Source organism: Danio aesculapii, chromosome 15, assembly GCF_903798145.1.
Source record: "Danio aesculapii chromosome 15, fDanAes4.1, whole genome shotgun sequence".
In the NCBI taxonomy this organism is placed as follows: Eukaryota; Metazoa; Chordata; class Actinopteri; order Cypriniformes; family Danionidae; genus Danio; species Danio aesculapii.
In genome coordinates, this window is record NC_079449.1 from 44145370 (window position 1) to 44164901 (window position 19532).

General features: G+C 38.4%; 1 protein-coding gene across 5 annotated transcripts in view; it reads right to left on the reverse strand.

Annotated features, from left to right (window-relative positions):
- dock10 (dedicator of cytokinesis 10) overlaps positions 1 to 19532 on the reverse strand; it is a 167497-nt gene that overhangs the window by 23073 nt on the left and 124892 nt on the right. For all 5 annotated transcript variants that reach the window (XM_056473282.1, XM_056473285.1, XM_056473284.1 and 2 more), the window contains 7 exons: positions 17130 to 17239; positions 16143 to 16258; positions 14966 to 15103; positions 9577 to 9759; positions 8625 to 8735; positions 5793 to 6008; positions 2553 to 2610 (listed from right to left, as the gene is read on the reverse strand). In XM_056473282.1, coding sequence (XP_056329257.1) covers positions 2553 to 2610; positions 5793 to 6008; positions 8625 to 8735; positions 9577 to 9759; positions 14966 to 15103; positions 16143 to 16258; positions 17130 to 17239 — 932 coding nt within the window. The remainder of the gene's footprint in view (positions 1 to 2552; positions 2611 to 5792; positions 6009 to 8624; positions 8736 to 9576; positions 9760 to 14965; positions 15104 to 16142; positions 16259 to 17129; positions 17240 to 19532) is intronic.

Here is a 19532-nt window from a genome sequence, read left to right on the forward strand (position 1 = left end):
CTATTAGACATATTAGATCTATTTGACGTCTATTAGATGTCTATTAGTCATCAATTAGACGATTATTAGAACTATTAGAAATCTATCAGGTGTCTATTAGATCTATTAGATATCTAATAGATCTTTTTGATATCTATTAGTTCTATTAGACATATATTAGATCTATTTGATGTCTACTAGATCTATTTGATGTTTATTACGTCTATTAGACATCTATCTAATACGCTTATTTCACGCGGCCGCCATTTTAAAGAACCAAAGCGAGGCTGTGGTGGGAAGAAACGCGGAAGTATAGGACCAGCACTGTAAACATTGCAGTGACATGCTGTGGACTACAAACCTCCAGCTGTTGCCGAGATTTCAAAATACAGATATGGTGTAAACATCACTTTAATATCAGTCAGTACGTTTAATTTAAACAATTAAAAGCAATTTAGCATCAAACAACATCACAAGCTCTGTAAGAGTAATATGCTCAAGTGTCCTCCTAGGCTTCAGTTCATGGCAGCAGGTAAACAGAGGGGACGCTTCCCTGCTTCAGCCTATGTAATTTGGTCAGCGATAAACACTGCAGTCCTCTGTAGCACACCCTCGTGTTGTCCCGGTACTGAAGTTTTAAAACAGTCTAATTCCCGCTAAGTTAAAATTGACGCGCGGATGACTCGACTGATCTTCACGGCTGCTTCGCGATCCAGTCTCCATGTATCTTGTGTTTGCACTCAGTTTACCGCTCTTCACCCAGTGCAAACACAGATACACGGAGACTGGAGCGCAAGCGCGAAACAGCCATAAGGATCAGTAGAGTCATCAAGCAGATCGCTCGGCTGTGTTTGTGCTCAGTAAACAGCGGAGGGTGAACTGATGACCTTCTCGGCCAATCACAAGCATATCTGTTGAGCACGTAAACACAATGGCCAATCAGCGCTGTTTTAAGAAAGCCATCAACAGTGCTTTAAATGTTAGCAGGAAATCGACAAATTTTCTTTTAATTCAGTAACGTGACAAGTCTAATATAGTGAAAGAATCAGTTCATTAACTTGAGTTTGATAAATGGCATCTAAAACGTGTGTTTGGGAAAGAAAACGTTAGCTAACTAGTGCCATTTCCCTTAACTTAGCTGAAAATGAGCTCTGATATCCCTTTATATTTTCACCATTCATTCAGAACGGACCTTCGGGTCACTCAGAAGGCGGTGAAATGATAAATTTGTGTCTCTTTCTATTCGCTGATAAGATATACAGCCAAGTACACAACGTTCTAATGTAACTCCCAACGATACTTCCGGGTTTCTTCCCACCGCAGCCTCGATTTCGCTTTTAAAAATGGCAGCCGCGTGAAATCAGTCTATAGACGTAATAGTCATTACGCATTACATAGGCATCTATTTGACCTCTATTAGATCCATTTGATGTCTATTAGATGTCTTTTAAACACACAATTGCTTGGTAAGATTAGTCATATTGTAATACTGTCCACCCCTATTTCAAACGTAGAACGAAGGCAGGTGCTCCAGCGATGCGTCTAAAGCAAACTCATGCTCATGACAACATGCACATGCAGGAGCCAGACAATCAGCAAAACCAGATCAAAGACATCACAAACAATGACAAGGCCACAAACACTCACACTGAGAATCAATCAATAAATAGATCGTTTAACAAAATTAATCAAATAAAGGCGGGAAAAGCATGGAGCCGTTTTCATAAAACAGCACAGCGAAAGCAACAACTGAGCAGTCATGAGCATTTAAAAAAAGATTAACAGACCCTTTTCACAAGACGCAATTAATGGTCATCATCATAATTTTTTAAAAGTTTTTAATATCTTGATTTTTTTTAACGTATGCACATTTATAAAAGCTATACTTTGTATTATATCATCTGTGTATCAAATTATAAATAATAAGTGAAGTTTCATAAACTAATTTCGAGAGGACCACGTGATATGATTGAGCACGTCTGGCCGCTCATCTGTAATCAGTAATAATCCAATCAGAGTGATCCTAGTTTACTATAAATGGATCATTTTCTCCCTACTGTTTCTATCTTCGTTTGGAAGAATCCCCCCTTCCACCCCATCTCCTCCTTTTCCTCCCTTTTCTAAAGGGGGAGCTCTCAAGACCTGATCTCGGATCTCCTGATATGCTTATCGACCGGGCAGGAGCCCTGGGCTCAAATATCTCCGAGCTCAGGGTTCTCTCCCGGGACAGCATGCCAAACCTGCTTTATACGCCAATCATATCTAAGTTGGAACTCTTGAAATACTGCTTGTGTTTGTAATGCAGTGTCTATGGGTGCCAGACAGTAAATGTGACATTATTCTCACACTAGTCTCACACTATTTATTTACTTTTCTGAAAGTCTTGATAACATTACCATTTTATTATTTGATAAAATAGGAATACAAAAGATATATTTCTTGTACTCTCCCATTCACTTAACTTTAACTTTATTAAACTATGATGACCTCTGTTGATGAGAAACTCATAAATGTGAAAAGGGTCCATAGGAATGCTTTGTCCGCAAAAACAAATGCCACAAGGAGGCGCTCACCTCTTCTCCTCAGAGACTCTGCTATGAGGGCTGAGATGTGGATGTAGCACATGGCTGCCTGAAGTCAACAATAAACAGAAGAAGTTATTATTTTGTAGCAGAAACATTCAAAGAAATTCAAACCTGAAGTAGAAACTCTGCATGAATGAATAGTATGGAGCCGGATCAGCCTCAAAATATAATACATTAGCAAAAATAAAACTCGTGCACAGCACATTTCACATTTACAAAATACAATTCATAAAGGCACAAATCAATTCGTAAATTCAAAACACAATGTATGAATTCACAAGTAAAAAAAATTATAAGTATTTATTGGATTTGTGCATTTATGAATTGTATTTTGCATTTACAAATCGTGTTTTCAATTTATGACTTCAATTTTGTAAATGTGAATTCTGTATGAATTGTATTTTGTATATCATTGCTTCCCACACATAGACTTTACACTGAAAAAAGTGTTGCATGCAAAACTGTTGCAAACAATTTATTTGTGTTGAATTTAAACAAACAAATTAAATTGAGCAATGTTCAACTTAATTTGTTTGATTAAATTCAACCCAAATAAATTGTTTACAACCACTTAACATAAAAAAATCCAAGGCATCATCTTTGAATATTTTTTTTCAGTGTACTTGGGCGGGCCACGCAGGTGTACTAACGGCCACCTAAGTACATTTAGAGACCTTTTTTTATTCTATCATTATTATTCTTTTACAGTTTTTTTGTATACGCCCAATATAACGAAACACCCACGATCGATTAATTAGTGGAAAATCTTCTCTGGTTTACCCGTTTCATTCAGTGTGGGCGATACCAGTCAACACTCTCACAGACAACACACATGCTCTGCAGAGCCCCAGAGATGTGCCTTTTTAAGAACTTAAAAGTTTGTCTGGCAGGGGTTTCTAAATCTCCAACAATGTCCGGGATTCAACTTTTACTTTCTCTTTCTAAAGCTTGTATGCGTTTTTGCATGACCTTTTTTACTTAAGCCTACTCTCGCTTGGATTCGCAGCTGACTGCGTATGCACAGTTGCGAGATCGAGAGAAACATGAAATAAATTCATTCTTGAATCTAAACGACTATATACTCGAAGAGGATGAAATGATCTTAACTGGCAGCAAAATATATGTACACCATTAGTACTGGTTAATCAGCGCATTTGCCTTGTTTAAGTAATCTACACATCAAGAGAGATTGTCTGTTTTTACTCCTTTTTCTGTCATTTATTTATCATTTATCATTATTTTATTAATCTGATGATGTCAATATATTACATAGGCTACTTTATATACATATCTAAAACGCTTTGGCATTCAAGTTTGCTTTGAACTTGAGAGAGAGAGAGAGAGACGGAGAGAGAGAGAGAGAAGCAGATTTGACATGTCAGTGGGTGCACACGGCTCCTAAATAGTATGAAAGAGAAACAGTGGATTTCTTTTTTACTTTAACCCACTGAAAAGAAAGTGTACACAGTGTCATAATAAATACAATTATTGTTGAAAATTAAATGATGTTTTGTTCGTCGCATACAGTTCATTATTTATGTGATGTGGGTAAATGGTGTGTTTCAATCCAGCTATCACAGCAAGTATAGAAATGTATTATTTGTGAGACTGATCTGGCTCCATAAATGGTGGCTTGTGTTTTTCCACAGTTGAATAATTTTCTCGTTTTGTTGTGGAATACAAGAGACATTCGGCAGCATCTCATCACTTTTTTGACACCTCTATTAACCCCTTTAAATTGAGTGCATTTTCAAAGCTTTGAAACAACTGAACCAGTCACTTTGCAAAATGGTTCACTCTTTTGAAGCATTAAAAACGCACGTATTAAAGCATTAAATCCTTCTCAAACAAACGTTAAAACGAAGGTTATCCAATCGACTGCACATACAGTTGAAGTCATAATTATTTGCACCCCTGTGAATATCTTTTTCCATTATTTCCCAAATGATGTTTAACAGAATTTCTCACAGTATTTCCAGTAATATTTTTACTTCTGGAGAAAGTCTTATTTGCTTTTTTTCGGCTAGAATATTTTTAAAGACCATTTTAAGGTCAATATTATTCGCCCCCTTAAGCAAAATTAGTTTTGGATTGTCTCCAGAACAAACTACTGCTATACAATGACTTGCCTAATTACCCTAACTTTACACTAATTAACCCAGTTAAGCCTTTAAATGTCACTTTCAAGAGTTCACACTTAGCCGATGATTCATCAAAAGCTTGTTTGGCATGCTGTCCCGGGAGAGAGCCCCGAGCTCAAGGGATCCTCGAGCCCAGGGCTTCCTCCAGTTTGCAGAGCGAGAGGCGAGCCTGAGCTCGGTGGATCTCAGGACTCCCCGTCTGCAGTAGCTAAGGGAACACGTGAGGAAAAAAGGGGCTAGACAAAGGCTTGATTGTTATGCATGATGTATATATTTGGATGGTGGGAGGAAACCGGAGAACCCGGGGAAAACCCACGCGGACACAGGGAGAATATACGAACTCCTCACAGAAACACCTACGGACCTGGCAGGACCAGGGCTGGCAGTGTTCTTGCTGTGGGGCTAAAAGTGCTAACCACTGGGCCTCCGTGCTGCCCGATCTATAGTGAAGGAGGAGAACGGGGAGGAAGGGGGGTTTCTTCCAAACGAAGATAAAGTGGATTGAAAACTGTGGTTATTTATAGTAGCTTATGGCTCATATGATTGGATGATACTGATTAGCTTAATATGAGACCGGCTGTGATAAATCATAAGCACGTGATCCTCTCGAAATTAGTTTATGAATAAACCTCACTTAAGCTGAATATAGTGTCTTGAAGAATATCTAGTCTAATATTATGTGCTGTCATGATGAAAAGAGAAAAGAAACCAGTCATTAGAAATGAGTTATTAAACTAGTATGATTAGAAATGTGCTGAAAGAAATCTGCTTTTGTTAAACAGAAATTGGGGAATAAAATATACAAGGGGTGAATAATTCAACAGACTTCAACTGTAGCTTATCAAATAATATCATTAAATATGAAATGATTTTCTTGTTTTGAGTGGATGTACTTCACAATAGCAGGGAAAAAGGACAATTTTAACTTTAAAGCAGTATAACTGAAGATTAAATTGTGATTCAGGATGTCATTCGACCCAACCATTTGTGCTATACAAGATCCATTCGTTTATTTACCCAGATAATACAAATATCTATTTTATTTCTATCTATTGATTAACACACATAATAAATGATGTGATCTGACCTCAGATAGATCTCCATTTCTGACGTGGATTTTGGCCATGCTTTCCAGCCAGGTGCGTCTGAGTTCTGGTGTGCTGGCGTAGGAGTTGGCCAGACTGTACTGAAGGTCCACCAGCATTTCTGGGTCCTTTTCGTGCTCTTTCATCTGGGAGGTGGCCATCAGGACGGTACGTATCCTCTTGGTCAGGTCCTTTACGTCAGCTGGGAATGTGGTGTTCTGGAAATGAGCATTTATCTTTTCAAATCATCTCTCAAATCTAGTTGCATCCATTTTTACACAGAGTTTGAACTATATTGAACTATACAACAACGACTTACAAAGGTGTATAGCACTTATAGGATTTCTGTCTTTAAACAGCCAAATAAACAAACAATATAAATATTAAACACTGTAACTAATATTTCAAAATAGGCTAAATGAACAGAACACCTCAGAGATTTTTTTTAGCTAATAAGCGCTTGGTTACCCATCATAACTTCCTTTGACATTTGAAAATACCTTTTATATCATTTTTACATGCAAAAGCAACAGCAGCCTGAACAACTGAAAGTTGCTTAATTTTACCTGCAGTGCTTCTGTGAGAGGAACAATACATTCATTTATTTAAAGGGCACCTATGGTAAAAAATCTACTTTTCAAGCTGTTTGGACAGACATATGTGCATGTATGGTGTATAGACCGTCATATTGGGGTGATATAAACACACCCAGTGCTTTTTTTTTCAATTTAACAACATAAAAAACGGTGGTCCAATTGGAGCGTTTTTCAAACCGACCGCAACTTTACGTAGGAGAGCGGTCCCCCCGCCCACCAATATTGATTGACAGGCGCGTCATCATATCCTCAGTTTGTTGATTCACGTCCGCCATTTTCAGTGTGAGTCGAAGCGATATCACTAAAGGAACACCCTAGCTCTATTTTTAGATGCAAGGCTCATTGGGCTCAACACAAGATCAATATTCTCCACATTATCACTCTAATCGGAATTATTGGTTGTATCTTTAGGTAGGTTTGCAAACATGTGTACTTCTCATTGAGTCTACCTTATACTTCAGCCGTTTGCATTTCTCGCGATCCCAGAAGCTCCCTGTGATCTTAACTAGCATGCGTTTTAGAATACTAAACATAGGTTTCTATCAGGGTACACTCAAGTCGACGGCTGGGCGCCGTGGACCGCTGCAGAAACCTATGTTTAGAATTCAAAAATGCGTGGCGCGACGATTCGGGACACTTCATGTTTCTGCCGCGCCACAGAGAGTGTCTGGTGTGCCGTGTCGCGGCTTCGAGCGGCGCATCCAGTGCCTCAGTCAAAGTTAATTCAGTGTGCGTGGTTATTAGTTTCTGTGTACAAGCTCGGCACTTGAAACTACCACACAGTTGGCTGTAAAACTGTACAAAGACACAAATGATTTTGGACTCTCTGCTTGGTCTGTGTCCGAGTCGTACATGTACGATTGAATGCTGACCCTCTCCTCCTCCTTTCAATCTGCCTGTCTGTGTTGCAAACACAGAGCAGGTGAGCTCATGGCCCCGCCCCCTTGTTATGTTGGTGGGAAGCCGAAACTAGTCTACATGTGAAGCAACACACCCCTAAATCAGTGAACTGTGGACACGCCCCCAACATGACACTTTTTAACACATTATAATAAAAAAATCTGAATTGTGTTTTAAACTGAACCTAAACTGGCACACTCAGAAGAGCCATAATATTAATATTAAATCATAAAAAAGAGGTAAACTATGGGCCCTTTAAAATCAACAAACATTATATATTCACTTAACAACAAAAATAAAAGATGCGATATGCTTCAGAAGTTCAAGATAATGACATTAAGGACAGCATCTGCTTTTTAAAAAATTTATATAGGCCTATAAAATGTCATGGCATGTTGCTTGTCTTAACGCCCATATGAACACCGCAATGCTCCACACCTTGATGCTTATGACCATGATGCTTATGACAAGAATAGCATGTGTAGACATCTTTTTTAAAGTGAATGCATGAATGAATTATATTTTTGCACTTTTACACATAATAATCCTCCATGATCACACTACACAACTGAAACCGCATGTTTCAGACCCCCCAAACATTTTTCAGACCCCCCAAAATCGTGTTTTTAGGGGAGCCCTTGTCTTCTTTGGGGGAGCCCCGTAGTTCACGCCCTGATTTTACATCAGTTACTGAAACTTGACTGACGTTTGATTAAACAAAATTTGATCAAATAAAAGGGTCACGCTTTGCACCTGTGGGGGCGTAGCAATGGAAGATTTGATTTCATGTTGATGTACTTACAAGTGAAACAGAATATTGAGTAGGAGGCGGGGCTTTCTTTTGTACATCATTCCATTCGTTCATTCATTTTATTTTCGGCTTAGTGCCTTTATTAATCAAGGGTCACCACAGCGGAATGAACCGCCAACTTATCCAGCATATGTTTTATGCAGCGGATGCCCTTCCAGCTGCAACCCATCACTGGGAAACATACATTCACACTCATTCACACACATACACTACCGACATTTTAGTTAATCCAATTACCCTATAGCGCATGTGTTTGGACTTGTGGGGGAAACCGGAGCACCAAGAGGAAACCCACGCCAACACAGGGAGAACATGCAAACTCCACACAGACGCTAACTGACCCAGCTGAGGCTCGACCCAGCAACCTTCTTGCTGTGAGGCGATCGTGTTACCCACTGCGCCACCGTGACGCCCCTATACATCATTCCCTCATAGCAAACTAATGGTAACAGGGGCGTTTCAGTGGATTAATTGCGCAAAATAAACATTGTCAATTTTGACACAGACTTTGCAGTTGTTTCTCTCACTTTAAGTGGTGTGTCCCCATTGGCGAAGTTATTGATGATGGCCAAGGACTGCTGGAAGCGTGATCCGCCGATCCCTGCATCCGCGATCAGCTGGCTCACAGCTTTAATCACCTGAAGAAGAAGAAAGAAAACACTACAAATCAGTTTCATTGACTTTCTCTGTTGAATTCAATCCCCAAATCAGCGAGTGAGCCATTTCATATTTCACCCCTGAACCAACCCTTAAACCTACCTACAACACCTTGTCCCTAACCTTAAAGGGTCACGAAAGCCTAAAACACATTCTTTGAGAGGTTAACAGACATATACATGTGTCATGTTACTAAAAACACTATTAGGACACATATATTTCACTAACAAGTGAAAGTGTCATTGTTTACAGCACATGCGTTCTTCTGGTTTAACTAAAGGTTTTGAAGCAACGTGATGACGATGAGGTTATGACGATGATGTTATTTTTATACAGTACACAGTGATGTCATTAAGTTTTCAGCATGTCTGTGCATTATTCATGAGAAAGAGTTGGTTCGACCCAATCAGCACACTCTATTGTGAATGAGACGCAACTTCATTATTATGCATGAGATCATGGCTGTTACAGTGTTCAGAGACGCACCTTCCAAGTTGTGTTGTCAACCGATTACCATAACTTGCCTAATTAACCTATTTAAGCCTTTAAATGTTACTTTAAACCGAATGCTAGTGTCTAAAATATCTAGTCAAATATTATTTATTGTCATCATGGCAAAAATAAAATAAATCAGTGATTATAAATGAGTTATTAAAACTATTATGATTAAAAATGTGTTGAAAAATCTCCGTTAAACAGAAATTGGGGAAACAAATATACAGGGGAGCAAATAATTCTGACTTCAACTGTTCATCAGAAAATGTGCAGTGTTCCTTTAAGACATAATATGAAGTATGATATAGAGAATGAAAGAAAAAGCACCTGCAGGTGTGAGCGGACGATGCACTTGCCCTTTGTGAACTCAAAGTTTCTCCTCATGAGGAAATAAAGCAGAGCCGCGGCTTCGGTCTGTGTGGAGCTGGAGCGATGGTTACAGCACTTCAGGATCTCGTAACACAGACTGCCACACACATCCGCTTTACCCTGGAAAAACGTGGACGGGAACTACAGAGGGAGAGAAAGAGATTAGGCCAAAGGTTTATACACTCAAACTAAACGATTTTTTTGCTGCTTGTTCAAAATACTTCTTTAAAATGAGCTGAAACAACACAATTCTTAAGTCAACTTTATGAATCTAAAATAAAAGGTTGTATTTAATAATATATATACAATACAAAGAAATACTTTAGAAACACAGACATCAAGAATCAGCATCTGGATCAATGGTGACGTGCTTCATGCTGCAGTGCATTCTGGGTGAATCACACCAAACTCATCAGTGTAAATAACTTCATGATCTCATTAACTTTAACAACACCTAAGTGTTAATTTAACACTCCGTAGTGTCGACACATGCACACTAAGTGAAGTTTATTTATAAACTAATTTCAAGAGTTCACACTTAGCTGATGATTAATTATAAGCTTGTTTGGCATGCTGTCCCGGGAGAGAGCCCTGAGCTCATAAGATCCTCGAGCCCGGGGCTCCCTCCCGTTGCAAGGCGAGAGGGGAGTTTGAGCTCAGGTAGATCTCGAGAACTCCCCCGCTGTAATAACCAATGAACAGCCAGTGATTGCTCTTGAGAGATAACCATTTACTAGGAGCATGTCTATAGTGCCGGTTTGGATTAGTCAATTAACTTATGTTGCATGTTTTTTGGACGGTGGGAGGAAACCGGGTAACCCGGGGGAAACCCACATGAGCACGGGGAGAAAATGCAAACTCCGCACAGAAATGTCTGCTGGTTTGGTAAAGCCTAGAACCAGAGACATTCTTGCTGTGAGGCAACAGTGCTAACCACTGGGCCACCGTGTCACCCATCTAGGAAGGAGCAGGAGTAGGGGTGGATGGGGGGATTCTTCAAAACGAAGATAGCGGTGGTACATAACCCAGGGTATTTGTAGTAGCTTAGGAGTCGTCTGATTGGTGCATTGAGAATTGGATAATGCGGATCCAGCCGCTAGCAATCATAAGCACGTGATCCTCTCGAAATTAGTTTATAACTAAACTTCACTTCGAGAGAATCACGTGCTTATGATTGTTCATGGCGGGTCCCACATCTGCTCACGACTGATCCACCAATCAGATGATTCCTAACTCACTATAAATAACCAGAGTTTTCTTATCTCAGTATCTTTGTCTTGAAGTATCCCTCCCTACCCGCCCCTACTCCCCCTCCTTTCCAGATAAGGGACACAGCGGCCCAGTGATTAACACTGTCGCCTCACAACAAGAACGACTCTGCTGAAAGTCCCTACTAAACCAGTTGACATTTCCGTGCTGAGTTTGCTCGTTCTCCCCGTGCTCGCGTGGGTTTTCCTTGGGGTCTCAGGTTTCCTCCTACAGTCCAAAAAAACATGCAACCTAAGTTTGAACATACCAAAATTGAACATACCAAATTGATACCATAGCTAAACTCTTAGCAAGCTGTACATCTCTCCTTAGCCATCCTTTATCTGTCATTAGCCAGAGATAAGTCGGGGGAGTTCATCGAGATCTACCTGAGCTCAAACTCCCCTCTAGTCCTGCAAATGCAAGGGAGCCCCGGGCTCGAGGATCTCATAAGCTCAGGGTTCTCTCACAGCTTTATTATCAATCATCAGCTAAGTGTGAACTCTTGAATGACTGTTAATTTAGCACAAATAAATTTGCTTTGTATGATGGTTTTATGTTCAATCCAAGCGGCAACCTTCCGCTCTCTCTCGGGAAGCCAATACGGAAGTAACTGAAACTGTAATTCATCAAAATTCCGCTAGTCCTGGCTCCATAATAGAGCAAGTGGCAATTGAGCCCACTGTTATAATGGCCAACTTTACAACAGAAAAAAGGTGTTTACAGCCTAGTAAAAAGAACGATTTTGGTTCATATAGCTATTATTACCCTCCATGACAACTGTGAGGGGGGTCAATTTTTTTATAACTCATCCATTTCCTTTATTTTAGGTCATATTAAGTTTGCATAATTAAGGGCGTGGCCACTTGAGTGACAGCTGGTCGCCGTCACTTCACCTCAGCTGAATCCGGCAGATTAGCCACTGATCTCGGCATATTCATCGTATTTTTGTTCTGTTTTATGTGGCTTTACACAGTTAGCTGCCTTTTGGACTTATTTCTTACAATTATCAGATGATATGGGATGCTGTGTGCACTTAATTGTGCTCACAAACCATTCACGTGGCCTCGTTTTACATGTGAGTAAAGTTATATACTTGTATACCATCTCTATAAATGTATTTGTTTTATTTAAGATCATTTATCATTAATATTTTTCTTTAGACCCGTAAAGCACTCCAGAATGTGACAGATTGATTAGCTGTAGGCTCTAGAACAGTCATCTGAAGCGTTATCATACAGTGTTATGCTGGAGTTCATCAATAGTCCTGCATTTACTAACACACACTATTAAAAAACGTCATAAGAACAATGATTAGTGGCTCAATGTATTACAGCAGTGTTTTTAAAAGTCTAAACACTTTATTGATATAGTGTACAGCCAAGCACATGTGGTCAGAACACAAACGAGTCGCAGGTAATAAAGTATCAAGCGTTTCTCCCAAAGTAAAGTCTGTCTGCCAGGTCTAAGCAAAGTGCCAGCAGGCGTCTGTAGCTCCGCCCACTCTCCGCCTCTTTGCCCTTGTTTGGTATCCCGCCGTGGGTGCGATGACGCGCGAACAAAATGGCGACGGTTGGACACGCCTACTTGTAGCTTCTTTTGCAGTGTTCAGAAACCTATGGGTGACGTCACGGATGCTCCGTCCATATATTTTACAGTCTATGGTTCAATCCACATTTTTTTTAACTATTTGGTTAACTTAATCCACCGGTGTTGGTACAACATGAAGGAATTGTGTGGAACCCAACATATTTTACTGTGTAATTTCGTTTCAATTTTGTTGCTTTTTAGGTATTTACATTTTACAATAACTACCAAGCAACACAACAACAGTTTATATATATTTCATATTTTAATTAATATTAATATTATTAATATTTAACAATTTATTTATTTAATACTTTTTAAAACCCTGCAGACACTTTGATTAAGTCCAGTGATAGATTGTATGGCTTGTTTCATATGTAAACAAGTATCTGCATCTGAAAAAGTGTGAACCAAATGACCTACAGCAGTGGTCCTCAACATTTGACGAACCATTGCTGTCTGTCACGATCACCAGCGATCATAACATCCTAGATCGCTGGATCTCACACACATTCACTTGGACTACAAATCCGCCATTCATGGACTACATTTTTCATACATGTACTCCGTTCCACAAACACACATGCTTCCTCATTTTCACTGATTACACTTGCACCAGCTGAGGATTGTCAGAGACTGATTACACACACTATTTAAACAACACACACACTCCCTGCCTTTGCCGAGTCTTATTAGCTGTAAAGTGACATTACAACGCGTTTCCCTTAGTCTTGTTCCGTCGTGTTTTTGATCTTTGCCTGGTTTCCCTTTCTGCTTGTCTGCAGCCTGTCTACCGACCTCTCGCCTGTGTTTTACAACGATTCTGGACTGCCTTTATACATCTGTTTGCACCTGTGTTGACCATTGCCTCCCTGAGTTTGAATAAACCTGCACGTGGATCCTAAACTTCAGTTGTCTCTGTCACTCCCCGTGTTACACTGTCACTCTGATACAAGTGTTATGTACGGAGAAAAATGACAAAGCACTGAAGTGTTTGGGTGGTCTGTGTTCGTCTGAGATAATTAGTCTACAAAATGTGTAAATTTCACACAAAGTATGATGCTGATGTCAGTTCTTTTCACGTGACTCGCGGTGCGCTTGTGGCATTCATTCTTTTTATTTATTTTTAATTTTTATTGCTTTATTGCAATAAAGCACAATAGCATACAAAAAAATGAGGAATACAATGCTTACTTTTTTCACGTCAAAGGAACAAATCGATAGAGAATAAAATAAATAAATAAAATAAACAAAATTACAGGGGATATATAAATTACAAGAAATTCTCATAAGAAAATGATTCCAATATTGCATACATCCTTATAGCTTTTTCATTTTTTTTGTATTTTAGGGTTTCGATATAATGCTTAAGATCAGTTTTAAACAAAGAAATGTTAGGTTTATCATTGGACCATTTTTGTTTGTGTACATGGTACTTCCCATATTTAATCATTAAATTAATAAACAAATTTTGCTCTAAAGTTTTATCATTATTATTGTGTGTCAAAAAAATCTTTACAAGAAAACTGAATTCTTAATTTTGTAAGTTTAAATATAAAATATTCAACATCAAACCAAAACATTTGGGTATATGTGCATTCAAATAACAGGTGTTTTATCGATTCCACCTCTAATTCACAAAAAGTGTGCGCAAATTCCATGTCTCAAATTTTTTTTTTTAACAATTAGCATTCATTCAACTGGATGTGTCTATGGAAGGCACGAGCGCATCACAACGTGCACCTCCATTGGAAAAACAAACTTGCGTGAACTCTAGAAAAGACGCGATATGCGAATGGTCCCTAAAAGGCCGCTATCATTTGCGATCTCCAGCAGTCGATCTTTTTGCACAGACATGGTGGATTCATTGGTGATTTGTTGACAAATAGGTTGCGGATCCATACCTTGGCAGTTCCCGGGTCCATCTCAGAGCCGTTTCCCCTTAGCAAATAAGGGGAATTCATACTCATTTTGCTGCTTGTGGGTTAAATTTGGGCGCTCAAGTGACCGAGATGTAACCGGGAGAATACAGTCATTTTTCAAAATTAAAGATTTTTTAAAATAAAAGATTGTTCAGAGTGGCACAAAGTGGTTAAGAACCACTGACCTACAGGAAGTTGTGACCCAACCTAACCAGTTGGGTAATCTCCGGAGGGTCACATCCTTTGTTATAAATTAGTTTCTCACAGACCGCCGGGTTAACATCGGTGATGAGGAACTGTACTTTTCACTGTCTTCAATAAAGTCTTCTCCCCAGAAGAACTTTGGTCAGCTTACTTATTTTATTTATTAGAGTCATGTAATACATTGTTGAGCCACCCAAGAATGGTTAAGCCAAATACAGCAAAATCTAAGACCAGTTAAATATTCCAATACAAACCCATTGAGTAGGGGACAGAGATGCTCAACTATAGTCATAATTCACACAGTAATTCCTTAAAGCTGTCCCTGATGGGAAAAAACAAAGACAACAAAGGATTTGAAGATGTAAGAAGAAAAAGAGATTTGAAACCTTCTGCATGAAGAGGCGCAGGGCTGTGAACACATGTCTGAGGGTGGTGGTGGACTGGTTGATCTGGAAGAACAGCAGGTACGTGTCGAACACTTTCTTCATCAAAGAGTTTTGTCCTTCATCGTGCTGCAACTGTTTCTGTTAAAGAAAGCACTATCTGTCCATCACAGGGCAATAAAATGACTGTGCGTGAATGGGCTATATGCACTGCTAGTGTTACAGACAGAGTAACTTTAGAAACACAGACATCAAGAATCAGCATATGGATCTCAACAATGGTGAAATGCTTCATGCTACAATCAATCAATCAATCAATCAAAACTGAATCACTTAATGATCTCATTAACTTTAACACTACGTAAGTGTTATTTTAACACTCTATAGTGTTAACACGTGCACTTGGATGGGTGTTAATTCAACACTGAGGATTTTACTTTGTATGATACAAAACAAACACACAAAAATCAACGCAATCAAAACTGAGTCACTTAATGATCTCATTAACTTCAACACTATCTAAGTGTTATTTCAACACTCTGTAGTGTTAACACATGCACACTAATGGGTGTTAATTTAACACTAAGAATTGTCCGTTGTGTGATGCAAAACAAACACACAGAACTCATCAATGTAATCAATCAAAATTTAATTACTTGATAATCTTATTAACATCACCACAACCTAAGTGTTATTTCAACACTCTGTAGTGTCGACACGAGCACACTAATGGGTGTTATTTTAACACTAAGGTTTGTGCTATGTATGATGCAAAAGAAACACACAAAACTCAATGTAATCAATCAAAACTTAATTACTTGATGATCTCATTAACTTCAACACTAGCTAAGTGTAATTTTAACACTCTGTAGTGTTAACACATGCACACTAATGGGTGTTAATTTAACACTGAGAATTGTCCAGTGTGTGATGCAAAACAATCACACAAAACTCAATGTAATCAATCAAAACTTAATTACTTGATGATCTCATTAACATCAACACCACCTGAGTGTTATTTTAACACTGCAGTATTGACACACGGGTGTTAAATTAACACTGAGGATTTTACTTTTTCTGTTTGTAAAAATAGATAAAAAAGTTGAAGCAATATAGATTTTCTTAGACACACCTCCCTTATTGACCCACATGAAACCAATTAAATAATTATGTGCATTACCTTATGATGTCGAACAAACAGGTCCAGAACATCCAACACGGTCAGTGCTACTTCAGTAGAGAGGTTCGCCTCCACGTCTGTAGGGTTGAAGTTTTCTCCTTCAGCAACATTTCCATCTGAACACACATCACATTTATAATTATAATAATATCAACAACAACAACTAATAACTCACACAAAATCCAAAGCATCCATGTAAAACACGTCGACATCTCCTTTCATTCCAGTGCATTTATACATTATACTGTATTTTATTTATGACCATAAAAACACAGGGATGTTAATGCTTTGCAATTCATGGATATTCATCTTAAAATCCACCACCCCCCAATTTATATCAGATACTATACAGTTGAAGGCAAAATTATGAAGTCACATGCATTTCTCAAGTGTGAGATCAACAGTGTGTCAAAATCTTGATGGTTCTGTGGCTCTCGTTAATCAAATCTGAGCTTTATTTTGTATTTTCCACTGGATTGGAGTCAGGTGATTATTTGGGCCATTCTACAGCTTGATTTTCTTTCTCCGAAAGCATCTGAGAGTCTTCTTGGCTGTGTTTTGGATCATTGTCTTGCTGAAATGGTTTCATCTTCATCCTCCTGCTACTGTAGATGTTGGACTGAAGCAGCTGATAATCATTTACACTGAGGAAGGGCAGAGGGTTGCTGAAGAACTACTGAGAGATTTCAGCTGCTGTCTGGGCTTTCACTGCTGAACTACACCTCCCTTTCTTCATGTGTTCAATACTTTTTCCCTGTGTCATTTCATTTTATTATGCAGAACTTCATTTCTAATTAGCTTTGTTTTCTTTTCATGTATGGATTTTTTTTGGTTGTTACCAACATCTGGGGAACATTTCAAGTCAACAGCACCTTTAAAAATATGTTTTCTGAGAAAAATGATGATGTGTTTATTATTCTATCCCCTGCTGTACCTAAAACACACAAAACAAGCATTGACTGTCAGCTGGACTGAGCGTATATTTACCTGTCTCCATCATATGCAGCAGTTTGGGGTTTGTGAGGGCGTTTTTCCCCCTGATGATAGGCATGGTCTGAGAGCGAGCATGTCTGTGACCGTCCTGTGCAGACAGAATCCTGCAGATAATAGTTTAATTGATTAGCAAATTCCCGAACGTCATCTAGAAATGTCAAAAAAACACCATCTCTCAGTATTTCTCTACTTTTTTGGCGCTTAATGTTTAATGCCTTTAGTGATTACAGTGAAATGTGGCTATTTGTGAATATCTGCACTGCAAAAAATGCTGCTCTTACCTAGAATATTTGTCTCATTTTTAGCATAGATATCTAAAAACTCCTAAACCGAGAAGCATTTTCTAGACAACTAAAATATATTGTTTTGATATAATCAATAATATATCAAAATTAAGTAAGTTATTCGATAAATTTCACTTGTTTTAAGGAAAAACTCACCTAATTTTGACTTATTATTTCTGAAAACAAAACAATATTTTTAGCATGTCTAGAAAATGCTTCTTGATTTCAGAATTTCTAGATATCTGGACTAGAAACAAGACAAAATGCAATTTTTTTTAGCAGAGTGTGCCCTTTTAAAAAAGTTTTAACTCAAAAAGTAAATACCTTGGTATACACTATAAAGACATATATTTTCATCAAATATGATACATGTGCATGTCATGTTGTGAATGACAGGTTGCTGGATACAGACAAAAATGATTTCCACACTATGGATGTACAGTAAGTGAAGACTATGTGAAAAGACATGCAATCATATGAAATGTATACAAGATAGACCCACTTTATATTACATGTATAAAAATAGTATGTGCTAACATTACAAAGAATAATTTGATACAATATATTTATACACACACTAAGTCTTGTCGCCTATCCAAGTTTTAGGAACAACAAATAATAATTTGACTTCTAGTTGATGATTTGGTATCAGAAGTGGCTTATATGTAAGTCAAAGGCCTCTAGATTACACTTATTTGACCAAAATAAAATATGATCATGTCTTGATTTTGAATGATTTCATTAGGACAGTAAGGTCTGACTTTGCTTAGAGGAACTCATCACTGAACCTTCAATAATGTCCAGTATAGAATATGTGGTCATGCTGCAGTGGAAACAGAATGAATATTGTGTCTGACTCCATCATGAGCTTGGAGGACTGCATCCATACATCTCTGCAATGACTCGAATCACTGATTAATAAAGTCATCTGGAATGGTGAAGAAAGTGTTCTTGCAGGACTCCCAGAGTTCATCAAGAGTCTTTATGTTCATCTTCAACGCCTCCTTCTTCATCTTACCCCAGACATGCTCAACAATGTTCATGTCTGGTGACTGGGCTGGCCAATCCTGGAGCACCTTGACCTTCTTTGCTTTCAGGAGCTTTGATGTGGAGGCTGAAGTATGAGAAGGAGCGCTATCCTGGAGAATTTGCCCTCTCCTGTGGTTTGTAATGTAATGGGCAGCACAAATGTCTTGATACCTCAGGCTGTTGATGTTGATCGTCCACTCTGCAGAGCTCTCGCACGCCCCCATACTGAATGTAACCCCAAACCATGATTTTTCCTTCACCAAACTTGACTGATTTCTTTGAGAATTTTGGTTCCATGCTGGTTCCAGTAGGTCTTCTGCAGTATTTGTGATGATTGGGATGCAGATCAACATATGATTCAGCAGAAAATTCCACCTTCTGCCACTTTACCAAATGATCAACTAGAAGTCAAGTTATTATTTGGCAACATATGCTTTTATGTTAAATATTTTTGTTTTTCCAATGCTTAAACCTAAAAGGTTAATTTGATTGAACTTAAACATTTAAAGTAACCACTGTATTTTTGGCAGTGTATTTTTATCCTGTATACTTGGATACGATATATGTTGGCGTAAGTACCGTACATTCACATAAAGTGATATTTGTTGTACTAGATAGTAAAATCTTAACAGCCTAATTTTTAATTTGACATATATAGAGCAAATCCCAATTGCTTGATTTCAAAATGTAAACAATTTTATCGATAAGCTGTGAAACGTGACTAACACCGTCCTAACAACACGCTGATACATATGTTAAAAGCTATCTTTTCCATGTTAAAAGGAGTTTTTGTCCTAAACATCCATCACGTATTTCTACAACAGCATAATGACAAAGATCACCTCAGGTACTGATTATGGGCTTTATTCAGTCTTATACGCTCCCAATGCCAGTTTAAATACCATTTTACGTGACATTTATTAAGCAGCAACAGATCCAGCGACAATCAATTTGTCTGTCTGCACCAAACATGACGGAAACATTTAAATATCAGGCACTGCACTCCCAACGAAATAGCAAAGGCTTTTAATCGAATTAATACATATTAAACATCTTTAACATTATTAATAGGCGACTGATGTTG